The 13,115-nt window shown below is 39.4% G+C and overlaps 1 protein-coding gene across 2 annotated transcripts in view; it reads right to left on the bottom strand.

The window, feature by feature from the left end:
• The window catches only part of LOC124356565 (E3 ubiquitin-protein ligase TRIM9), a 383,610-nt gene that overhangs the window by 29,817 nt on the left and 340,678 nt on the right, over nt 1-13,115 (bottom strand). For both annotated transcript variants that reach the window (XM_046807641.1, XM_046807642.1), the window contains exon 2: nt 1,575-1,670. In XM_046807641.1, coding sequence (XP_046663597.1) covers nt 1,575-1,670 — 96 coding nt within the window. The remainder of the gene's footprint in view (nt 1-1,574; nt 1,671-13,115) is intronic.

Genomic DNA, 13,115 nt, shown 5'->3' with positions numbered 1-13,115 from the left:
AGAATATAGACTCCTTTGCTGCTCAAAACTTGAATCATGACCATTTAACTAGAAATAGAAACAACCTTATAACTCCATATGTAAGACTCTCAAAAACTTTAAATAGTCATGTTTATCAACAGCTCATATTGTATAACAAACTACCATTGCCTATTAGAAATCTGTCTTTTAACAAGATTAAATGTTTTGTATCAGACTGGATTAAAGACCAAGCCTTTTATACTGTGGCAGAGTACAAGGACTATAATTTTTCCTAAATTAGCTAGGCAACTGATTACTATTTTTATACTATAGCCTATAAGTTCTATAAATTGTAAGATCTTATTATAAGTAACCTAATGATCTCAAAAATGCTGTTTGTCTTCTTGTATTTGACGTATCCAATTACATTGTAAAATGTCTTAAAGGAAATAAATAATATTGTCTATTGTCTATTGTCTATTTAAAAGTAACTTGAAACGTGAAAATAACATTTTCACTAGGAGTGTTTTAATTTATGCTTTAATACCTCTATTATTTTTGAATACATATACAGTATTTTATTGTTTGTTGGCATTACTACAAAAAATATTGTTTATTACTCAAGTGCAATATACAATTTTTGATTCTTATTCAAAATTTGTCTTCCTATTCCTTTAATAGTATAGTGCACACTAACTTACTAAATGAATTGTAGAACTTAAGAGAAAGTTTATATTTGACAATATCACACTTTGCCATGACTGTTTTTGAGTGTTAAAGACTACATTACCTACATCTTACTAATTTAAAATGAACAGTGAAAAATCCGTTCCAATAGTAAATACACCTTTAAAATATTCAAACCACACAGTTAATCTTGGCTCCTTCCGCTGTATTTTTACGACTTCTCGGTGAGAATTTATACCCGGGATTACAGTCTTGAATACCAATGAGACAGTTTAATGAAGGAGGTGTATGAGTGACAAAAGTTACCTGTTGACGTTAGTTTGTAGTCCAAAAGTAAAGGATTTAGTAGCTCGAGATATTCCATTACTGAATATTACGAGATTTTGTTTCAATTCTATATTGTGTCATAAAAGTAGTTTATCATGGATAGATATCTGAACTGACTATACTGCTACAGTAGTTTTTTATACATTAAAAAGTCTAGATAACACCAGAAATTAAAAATACATCAGTAAAATAAACTATTTTAATTGATTAAAAATTCTACTTTTACTCAAGATATAAAGGGAAACCTGATAAGCTGGTTAACTCCATTAAATTTGTAGATGCTATCTGGATAAGATCAAAAGGACTGTCTTAACATCATAAAATGGTACAAAATTTTACTACCTACTCCAAATAAAATTTGAGGCGATTATGTTTCACTACTGTAGTCTAGAACTGGTTAACCTAAACCATTATGTGCAGTAGTTTGTTTGGAGACTTACGATAAATAAGTCTGAGTTTTCTGTTAGACCTGGATTAACTCGAAGACTCATTCTGGCCTCAACATGAGACTCTATTGCCAGTAGTTAGAACAAGCAGATCAACAAGAGCAACTGGAAGCCTACATTAAACAACATTTAGGATCTTTTAAAGATACTCACATTGAGTTTGTCTGTCATAGACTTCAGTCGCTGAATGAATTCTGTGGTGGACCTCGCTCGTTCAGACAACTGTTGCAGATTCTGTGATAGTTCCGTCTGCAATAAACAACGATTAAAATTAGTTTTTATAACCAAGAATTAGGATTTAAAGTTGTTTTTATACTCTGAATAAAATTCTATTTCTACAGTTCCGTTGGTTTCTTATTAAGCTTACAACCCAGCTTCCTCAGGGTCTTGGGCCAGCGGTAATGTTACACAATATGGATTAATCACACTTCTTCATGATTTAGTCATTCTTTTCTTAAGCCATTGTAAATATGTATGTGCTAATATGTATAGAGAAAAATATAAGTGCTTACTGCCAATAGACCTAATGATCAGTGGTAGTTCTTTCTGCTCTCCCAACGCAATGACACCTTTCTTTTGTTGACAGCAATCTCTAGAAATTTTTAGCAATCTTTGTATTATCATTCTTTGTTCTTATCATTCGACAACTGATTATTGGTAGCATTTATTTTAGTTTTAAATTCATAAGAACAATCCAATCTGTGTCACTAATCAGTGTGAAATTGATTGGGTGAAGGGCCTACTGTCCAGATCCATGAGGAAGAATTTAGGGCATTAATCTTAAGTCATGTCCCCTCAGAACAAGGAGAAGCCAGCTCTGAACCAGCCTCTCCAGTCAAAGCAGGCAGAGAGTGTCACCCTTATGTCTAGGATAGCAACAGCCCTTAACACTTAGGGAGCCTAACCAACTCCAACAGTCATCCCCCCGCAGTAGACTAGACCTATACTATAGGTACATGATACTTCTGTGTTGTGTTAATGTAAGTTTATAATTGTTTAAAACCGCTATAATAAATTATACTTATGTGTAATTTATAAATAAACTATAGGGTTAAAAATTGTTCAATTTTATGTCTTGCATTCAACTATTTCAAGTTGATATGATTAGGTACTGGTAAATGTATGGCTTGTAATTGAATAGCGAATTAGAGTTAGTTTAGTAAATACAGTTATTAATTATTATTAACTGATGCTTGATTTCGCAAAAAATACGTCATTAGTTTCACACTTGTCAGGACATCAATCAGGACACACTTGGCTCAAGGACGTAGCCAGTGAGGAAGTCCAAGGGTCCTGACCCCCCACAAATTTTCAATTTTTTCAATAATATTTTTAGTAAACGATTATTATTATTTAAATAATTCAGTATTACTGACATGTACTGCTGAAAGATCATTCTTAAGAAAGAAATGAATCTCCCCCCACTGTCTGGGGAAAATAATATCAGTTGTCTGGATCCCCCCAAATTTTTTCCTGACTACGTGCTTGACTTGGCCCCATCTTCTCCACTCAAAATGCATTTAGAAATTATAGGATTTACGGTATTAGATGTAAAAATTGTATAACCGTATCTATTTAAATACTTCTCTCACAAAATCATTGTCTGAAAGATTCTGTAAAGCCGAGACCTTTAAAGGTCTGCAGAAGCACAGTATTTTTTATTATCTGTAGTTGTTATTCCTCTACACACCTTATTCACACTTTACAATTAACCACATTCTTTACACAATGCTACAAATTCTTGAAATTGTTACTCTTTTCAGTGATTGCAGTCCAAAATCCATCTTCCTAGTTCTTGGACCTCTCAAACATTCTCAGTCTGTCAGAGACAAGTTAAAACTCAGTTACTTGACCAAAAGACAACTGAGCTCCAAGGAAAAGTCTATTTATTCTATTATTAGCTAGCATTTCAAACAAGTAATAATGGTTCCCAATTTCAATGATAATCCAAAAAGTATTCACATTTTTTGTGGAACCCTGTATTAAAGCATTTTACAGAACCAATTGGAGAGATCATCTATTATTACCTTTACAATGCTGCATAAGACCAGTGTTTTTATCACTACTAAAAACGCTGTTGCTCTTCTTGGGTGTCTTTTAGAACGAATCCAATAGTTGATGTTGATAGATCCTTGAAAAAAACAAAGGGTCTAATTTTAGAATCATAATAATTAAACTCAATCCTTTAAAAACTGACTCTTTACTCTAAATTTGTCCACAATTAACAAAATTAATTAATTAGCGAGCCCTGCACTGCAGGCCTAGGACAAGTGGATTACAAAGTCAGCGCGGCGTAAAACTGCACACGTCGCCACAAGTGATTATAGCTCCTCCCTAAATGAAGGGGATTGGTGGTGATGATAAACCAATTGTAGCTACTGAAGCTGCGTTAATGAAAGTGAGGGACAGAAGCACGCTAAATGTGAAGCAGACTAGATATGTGTGACCAGTGGACTTGTTACGCGTTCCGGCATTGCGTAACGTAGTTAGCGAAGTAAGCCTGGCAAAACGAACTGACGCCGGAATGGAAGAGGGGAACGAGCCAATAAATCGCTAAGCCTAACAGACCGATCAAACCTAGGACGTGTACAGCTCGGCTCGGGACTATTCGATTCGAATATATATTTGGGGGAATTAAAACAGCAGTTCGTAATCCATTAATGTTGCAATTACTTAGAGACCGCCACTGCCACCCCATCGCATCGTAGCCGTGTGCCGGGGGAGAGTGATTGAATCGCTCTTATACGGGCAGACTGTGTCGTTCATATGTAGACGCCATTTTTAGATTAATTAACGATCGTCATTTAAACAACAAAAGCGTATTGGAACAATCACAAAGAGGCTGCACCATCATGTTCTTTACAAAACGCAGCGCAAGGTTCATATACTAAAATGAGCAAGAGGGATTTCCACTTTCTAACCCAGGAATCAAGGATTCAAAGTGCGAAATCCAAATATGTATAAAACTATACGACGATGCTATAAAACTGCATAAACGTGTTACACTTTAATCTAGAAGTATTCTTTGCGCGGAGGATATTATATCAGACATGCACAAGTAAACTTAAAGCAGTAGGCTGAATAAAAAACAACATTACTGTTAAAAAGTAGATTTTGTTTCCATAGAATTTAGTCAACACCCGCTTACACATTGGTATTTAAAGGATCTAATCTAAAGATTGATTATGTCATTTAATATTTTTCCAAAAATATCGATACATTCTGGACGGCAGTTTAACAAGCAAAAAAGATGTGTCCGAAAATTGTCGGGACTATTTTATTGCCTACGCCGCCGAGGCCTGAAAAGTTTGTCCTAATTAGTATTGACGTAAATGGTATAGTAATTAGTATTACATGTTAATTTGAATGATAATTCAAACCATTATTATATTAACATCGATAAAACTCACAATAGCTGACAGCAATTATTATACACTACTGAAGGAAGTTACTGCGTTCAGTTTAAAATATAATAAAAACTCCGCGAAATTCCGAATTTTTGTTTTTGTTATCAATACGACATCAGAATATATCCAAACAAGAAGCGACCTTTGATGTTTTCACCAACACTTATGGGAACTGGGTGTGAGAGTTATATGGGAAACCAACTCATCCATCGCCGGCAACAACGAGAAGGATAACGATCGACTTTTCATTTAGAAATTACTCTGCGTTCATTACAAATATTACCCCAATTTTAGCTCTAAACGACTGGGTTTCGCGATTATTCAACCGCAACAACCCACGCAAATGTCACCAATAATTGAATGACTTGTCCATTTTTCTCTTGATAATGGTGTAGTCTAATATTTGTGTTTATGAATACTACTTTGTACAGGGCAATCAAACATTTTCACGTTTGTTAACATTGAAACAACTACATACAAGAAATGAAATTGCGGGAAATTTTACACATTACCAAGAATTACTAGATTTGGGCTTGTCCAAACTTTTGAGGGGATCCTAACTCAAATGTTTTAATGGTAAATTCCTTTTGTACTTTACATTGAGAGAAAAATTTAATGATTTGGGCAAACACCAAATCTTTAAGCAGATATTGTTCTGCTTTCACTGTCTATAATATATTAAAAATTTTATTTTAAACAATAAATTATTTATTGCACTAATAAAAACAATATTGAGAAAGCTAAATTATAAGTGAAATATTTTCAAATCTACAAGCACTCTAGAGAGAAACAAAGTTGAAAATCCCTTCCTAAATTAAGAAACAGTAGCCACTTGCAGATATATGACGATCAAGTGTGAATATTTCGTCTGACTAGTTTTGAAAGAGTAGATTTTTGTTGTTGTTTTTTTATCTCAAAGTACTTATTACAATGGATATTTTAACTTTTATTAAAGTTTATTGACTTTCAAACGTAAAGTATTATTTGTGAACTGCCCAACGTTAGAATTAATCCAAAGCCAGACAAAATTTAAAAACTAAGCGTACAATACATTGTTTTAAATGTTCGTATAGACCTGATTATTATTTACCATATAGAATATAGTTTTTTTTTTTTTTTTTTTTTTTTTTTTTTTTAGAAAAAAAAATCATTTTAATTTTTGCTTTTAATACATATTTGTATTATTTTAATATCCCTAATATATTTGTATTATATTAAAATAATAATTTTATACGTTTTTCGTGACATATTGTTCCACTATGAAACGACGGAAAATTGACCGATCAGCTGTTTTCCTCCTTCTTTATTCCTCAAGTCCGACATCCTTGACACAATCACAATCAAGTGTGATCTCGTGCTGACAGCTAAGTGCAGCTTGCCTAGAGATCTCGTGCTGACAGCTAAGTGTAGCTTACCTAGAGATCTCGGTGCTGACAGCTAAGTGCAGCTTGCCTAGAGATCTCGTGCTGACAGCTAAGTGCAGCTTGCCTAAAGATTTTGTGCTGACAGCTAAGTGCAGCTTGCCTAGAGATCTTGTGCTGACAGCTAAGTGTAGCTTGCCTAGAGATTTTGTGCTGACAGCTAAGTGCAGCTTGCCTAGAGATCTTGTGCTGACAGCTAAGTGTAGCTTGCCTAAAGATTTTGTGCTGACAGCTAAGTGGAGCTTGCCTAGAGATCTTGTGCTGACAGCTAAGTGTAGCTTGCCTAGAGATCTCGTGTTTGACAGCTAAGTGCAGCTTGCCTAGAGATCTTGTGCTGACAGCTAAGTGTAGCTTGCCTAGAGATCTCGTGCTGACAGCTAAGTGGAGCTTGCCCAAAGATCTTGTGCTGACAGCTAAGTGCAGCTTGCCTAGAGATCTTGTGCTGACAGCTAAGTGTAGCTTGCCTAGAGATCTCGTGCTGACAGCTAAGTGCAGCTTGCCTAGAGATCTCGTGCTGACAGCTAAGTGCAGCTTGCCGAGATCCTGAAAGGAACACACACACACCAGCGCACTTCGAATTCCAACTATGGAAGAACTTTCAAAATCTCAGAGCTTGGCAAGCACCGGCACGAAATTCTCTTATACTGTTGTCGAAACTCTGATTACAATGCCACGGGTACACAATGCAAATTACAATTAGTAGTGTTTCACTTACAAGAGGTCTATAATAACATTGTAAAACGTTTATTTTCTGTACGGAAATATTATTGGTTGAGCGTCAGTGAATCCCAGTACTCGAGGAGGTGAAAACCTTAATTTATATCTGTATATCTATTAGTCAGTGAGATAGCACGATAAAAAAACTAACCTACAGACTTGAAATTTGGCTTGTTAACATAGATTTCAATATTGGTGAATATCAACCACTCCATGGAATTGGGAGTTACATTTTTACATCGGTCTAATGGGTAGCCATGATGGCAACGAGAAATAGCAGAATAAATGCATTTGTAAACAAACTGAGTGCAATCATATAACATTGTAACAGGTGACATAGCAACACATGTAGCTATAGACGAAACTGTATGCAACTTCAGCGAAGTCTGTTACACGACATGTTTGTGGTGTGGCGTACTCGTGCATTGTAACACATGTAGCTATAGACGAAACTTTGTATGCAACTTCAGCGAAGTCTGTTACACGACATGTTTGTGGTGTGGCGTACTCGTGTATTGTAACACATGTAGCTATAGACGAAACTTTGTATGCAACTTCAGCGAAGTCTGTTACACGACATGTTTGTGGTGTGGCGTACTCGTGCATTGTAACACATGTAGCTATAGACGAAACTTTGTATGCAACTTCAGCGAAGTCTGTTACACGACATGTTTGTGGTGTGGCGTATACTCGTGCATTGTAACACATGTAGCTATAGACGAACCTTTGTATGCAACTTCAGCGAAGTCTGTTACACGACATGTTTGTGGTGTGGCGTACTCGTGCATTGTAACACATGTAGCTATAGACGAAACTTTGTATGCAACTTCAGCGAAGTCTGTTACACGACATGTTTGTGGTGTGGCGTACTCGTGCATTGTAACACATGTAGCTATAGACGAAACTTTGTATGCAACTTCAGCGAAGTCTGTTACACGACACGTTTGTGGTGTGGCGTACTCGTGCATTGTAACACATGTAGCTATAGACGAACCTTTGTATGCAACTTCAGCGAAGTCTGTTACACGACACGTTTGTGGTGTGGCGTACTCGTGCATTGTAACACATGTAGCTATAGACGAACCTTTGTATGCAACTTCAGCGAAGTCTGTTACACGACATGTTTGTGGTGTGGCGTAATCGTGCATTGTAACACATGTAGCTATAGACGAAACTTTGTATGCAACTTCAGCGAAGTCTGTTACACGACACGTTTGTGGTGTGGCGTACTCGTGCATTGTAACACATGTAGCTATAGACGAACCTTTGTATGCAACTTCAGCGAAGTCTGTTACACGACACGTTTGTGGTGTGGCGTACTCGTGCATTGTAACACATGTAGCTATAGACGAAACTTTGTATGCAACTTCAGCGAAGTCTGTTACACGACATGTTTGTGGTGTGGCGTAATCGTGCATTGTAACACATGTAGCTATAGACGAAACTTTGTATGCAACTTCAGCGAAGTCTGTTACACGACATGTTTGTGGTGTGGCGTACTCGTGCATTGTAACACATGTAGCTATAGACGAAACTTTGTATGCAACTTCAGAGAAGTCTGTCTGTTACACGACATGTTTGTGGTGTGGCGTACTCGTGCATTCTAACACACATGTAGCTATAGACGAAACTTTGTATGCAACTTCAGCGAAGTCTGTTACACGACATGTTTGTGGTGTGCCGTACTCGTGCATTCTAACACATGTAGCTATAGACGAAACTTTGTATGCAACTTCAGCGAAGTCTGTTACACGACATGTTTGTGGTGTGGCGTACTCGTGCATTGTAACACATGTAGCTATAGACGAAACTTTGTATGCAACTTCAGCGAAGTCTGTTACACGACATGTTTGTGGTGTGGCGTACTCGTGCATTGTAACATATATCTAATTGTATAATAATACTTCTCACTCAGAGAGAGAGGGGGAAAGAGTTTATTTATGACATACACCATAATATCACATTCATCTTTATTAGTTAATAATACTGTGTCAGATACCGGATTAACAACTAAAAAGTAAGCTCATACTTTCTGCATTTTTATTGCGAATTATCTTGTGTTGTTTTGTATTTAAGACATCTCCACGAAAAACCCCACGACGAAGTAATATTAGATTAAAAATTATAAGTCAAATTCAATCAATTGATGAGTCTCACCAATGATGAAAGATAGGTAAATGTTCAATCTCCACGAAACAACACGATAAAGTGGGATTCAGCTCGATAATTAACTTATATATTCTCTTTCTTTATTTGATCACACATGTCTTAAAGGTACTAAAAAGGCAGGGGCAACCAGGGCCGTACTCAGCGAGCCCACCAGGTCCCACCACCGCGCCCCCTCACATTGCTTCACCCCCTCCATCGTTATCCCATTGACAACATCTTATTATTTTGTTAATGATAGAAGGATTCAATAGTAGTAAGTTACCATTATTAGATTCAGCTATCTCATTTGTCTACACGGTCCTTTCAAGTAGACGAGTAAAATTATCCGAAAACCCCGCCCGGTATGAGTACGGGCCTATGGCTAACTACCATTTCTGATACTTACTGTTGATTCCAAGATACAGGCGTGATTGACTAATTTTAAAATGTGAGCATTAACAATAATTACAATTTTGTACTTCCTTCTTTTGTAGATTCTAATCAAACCCTGTTTTTGATGTTTTCTATACATTCAAGAAATTGTATTAAGTTTGCAATGTAAGTAAAGTTTAAAATCTGTTTAAACAGAATTACTCATCTTGTTCTTATAAAAATGGACACATAAATACTGATCACAATATTAGGACTACACGTATAATTTTCTCTTAGTAAAAATTATTTAAATATGTTCTAAAGACTAGAAGATTGCTAACAACGTCAATATTTATTACAGAAAAAAAGAAAGGGGAAAAAAGTAACTGAAAGGTATTAAAGAAAGTTTAACGGAGCTATTTGGCAGTCAGTGCAAGTAAAAAGCCAAGTAGAGAGCTTCCTTAATTAACCCGCGAGAAAGCTTTGCGTCTACTGGACATCTTCACGAAAACTCTTGATTAAAACATGATCTCTCCATTTAAGCGGGAGAAGGCAGCAGTTTTACCATCCCCGTCGGTGCGGGGCCGAGGGTCGCTGTTGAAATGGCCGCAACTGTGCCGGAGCCGTGCTGCCTGCTGGCCGACACAGGGCTCAGTCGTGAGGGAAAGTCGGACGTGTCCGTGGTCCATGACGATGTCTACACAATGGTCTTTGTCGTGGCTTCGCGTCGCGCACCAATAACAGCTGATCCCACCCGTCCGCATCGCTTAGAAATAAATAAACTGGTTTTAGGTTATCGTCGGGATCTCAATGAGTCCCAGATAATACAGCAGACTAGGACCTACAGATAAACAGAGTCCGTGTCTGCACATTCCACGGCTGGTCAGAGTTGGCTGCCAAGCTTCAGCATCTCAATGAGTACCAGATAATACAGCAGACTAGGACCTACAGATAAACAGGGTCCGTGTCTGCACATTCCACGGCTGGTCAGAGTTGGATGCCAAGCTTCAGCATCTCAATGAGTCCCAGATAATACAGCAGACTAGGACCTACAGATAAACAGGGTCAGTGTCTGCACATTCCACGGCTGGTCAGAGTTGGCTGCCAAGCTTCAGCATCTCAATGAGTCCCAGATAATACAGCAGACTAGGACCTACAGATAAACAGGGTCCGTGTCTGCACATTCCACGGCTGGTCAGAGTTGGCTGCCAAGCTTCAGCATCTCAATGAGTCCCAGATAATACAGCAGACTAGGACCTACAGATAAACAGGGTCCCTGTCTGCACATTCCACGGCTGGTCAGACTTGGATGCCAAGCTTCTCAGCATCTCAATGAGTCTCAGATAAATACAGCAGACTGCAGATGTCTGCACATTCCACGGCTGGTCCAAGCTTCAGCATCTCAATGCTTACAAGACTAGGACCTACAGATTTAAACAGGGTCCAGTTCCACATTCAAGCAGGATCCAGCTTCAATCCTCAATACATACAGCAGACTAGGATACACAGGGTGTCTGCACATTCCACGGCTGGTCAGACTTGGATGCCAAGCTTCAGCATCTCAATGAGTCTCAGATAATACAGCAGACTAGGACTACAGATCCAGGGTCCGTGTCTGGCACATTTCCACGGCCTGGTCAGACTTGGATGCCAAGCTTCAGCATCTCAATGAGTCTCAGATAATACAGCAGACTAGGACCTACAGATAAACAGGGTCCAATGTCTGCACATTCCACGGCTGGTCAGACTGGATGCCAAGCTTCAGCATCTCAATGAGTCTCAGATAATACAGCAGACTAGGACCTACAGATAAACAGGGTCCATGTCTGCACATTCCACGGCTGGTCAGACTTGGATGCCAAGCTTCAGCATCTCAATGAGTCCCAGATAATACAGCAGACTAGGACCTACAGATAAACAGGGTCCATGTCTGCACATTCCACTGGCTTGGTCAGTTTGGCTGCCAAGCAACAGCATCTCAATGAGTCCCAGATAATACAGCAGACTAGGACCTACAGATATAACAGGGTCCGTGTCTGCACATTCCACGGCTGGTCAGACTTGGATGCCAAGCTTCCAGCATCTCAATGAGTCCCAGATAATACAGCAGACTAGGGACCTACAGATAAACAGGGTCCAGTGTCTGCACATTCCACAATCCACGGCTGGTCAGAGTTGGATGCCAAGCTTCAGCATCTCAATGATCCCCAGATAATACAGCAGACTAGGACCTACAGATAAACAGGGGTCCATGTCTGCACATTCCACGGCTGGTCAGAGTTGGCTGCCAACCTGATCAGCATCTCAATGAGGTCCCAGATAATACAGCAGACTAGGACCTACAGATAAACAGGGTCCGTGTCTGCACATTCCACGGCTGGTCAGAGTTGGCTGCCAAGCTTCAAGCATCTCAATGAGTCCCAGATAATACAGCAGACTAGGACCTACAGATAAACAGGGTCCGTGTCTGCACATTCCACGGCTGGTCAGAGTTGGATGCCAAGCTTCAGCATCTCAATGAGTCCCAGATAATACAGCAGACTAGGACCTACAGATAAACAGGGTCCCGTGTCTGCACATTCCACGGCTGGTCAGAGTTGGCTGCCAAGCTTCAGCATCTCAATGAGTTCCCAGATAATACAGCAGACTAGGACCTACAGATAAACAGGGTCCATGTCTGCACATTCCACGGCTGGTCAGAGTTGGCTGCCAAGCTTCAGCATCTCAATGAGTCCCGAGATAATACAGCAGACTAGGACCTACAGATAAACAGGGTTCCATGTCTGCACATTCCACGGCTGGTCAGACTTGGCTGCCAAGCTGAAGCATCTCAATGAGTCCCAGATAATAAAAGCAGACTAGGACCTACAGATAAACAGGGTCCGTGTCTGCACATTCCACGGGCTGGTCAGACTTGGATGCCAAAGCTTCAGCATCTCAATGAGTCTCAGATAATACAGCAGACTAGGACCTACAGATAAACAGGTCCATGTCTGCAACATTTCCACGGCTGGTCAGAGTTGGATGCCAAGCTGAAGCATCTCAATGAGTTCCCAGATAATACAGCAGACTAGGACCTACAGATAAACAGGGTCCCGTGTCTGCACATTCCACGGCTGGTCAGAGTTGGCTGCCAAGCTTGAAGCATCTCAATGAGTCCCCAGATAATACAGCAGACTAGGACCTACAGATAAACAGGGTCCGTGTCTGCACATTCCACGGCTGGTCAGAGTTGGATGCCAAGCTTCAGCATCTCAATGAGTCCCCAGATAATACAGCAGATAGGACCTACAGATAAACAGGGTCCAGTGTCGCAGTTAAACATGGTGTCTGCACATTCCACGGCTGGTCAACTTTGGCTGCCAAGCTGAAGCATCTCAATGAGTCCCAGATAATACAGCAGACTAGGACCTACAGATAAACAGGGTCCGTGTCTGCACATTCCACGGCTGGTCAGAGTTGGCTGCCAAGCTTCAGCATCTCAATGAGTCCCAGATAATACAGCAGACTAGGACCTACAGATAAACAGGGTCCGTGTCTGCACATTCCACGGCTGGTCAGAGTTGGATGCCAAGCTTCAGCATCTCAATGAGTCCCAGATAATACAGCAGACTAGGACCTACAGATTA

This window comes from Homalodisca vitripennis, chromosome 3 (assembly GCF_021130785.1).
Source record: "Homalodisca vitripennis isolate AUS2020 chromosome 3, UT_GWSS_2.1, whole genome shotgun sequence".
NCBI lineage: Eukaryota > Metazoa > Arthropoda > Insecta > Hemiptera > Cicadellidae > Homalodisca > Homalodisca vitripennis.
This window is presented reverse-complemented; position numbering and strand designations above follow the sequence as displayed.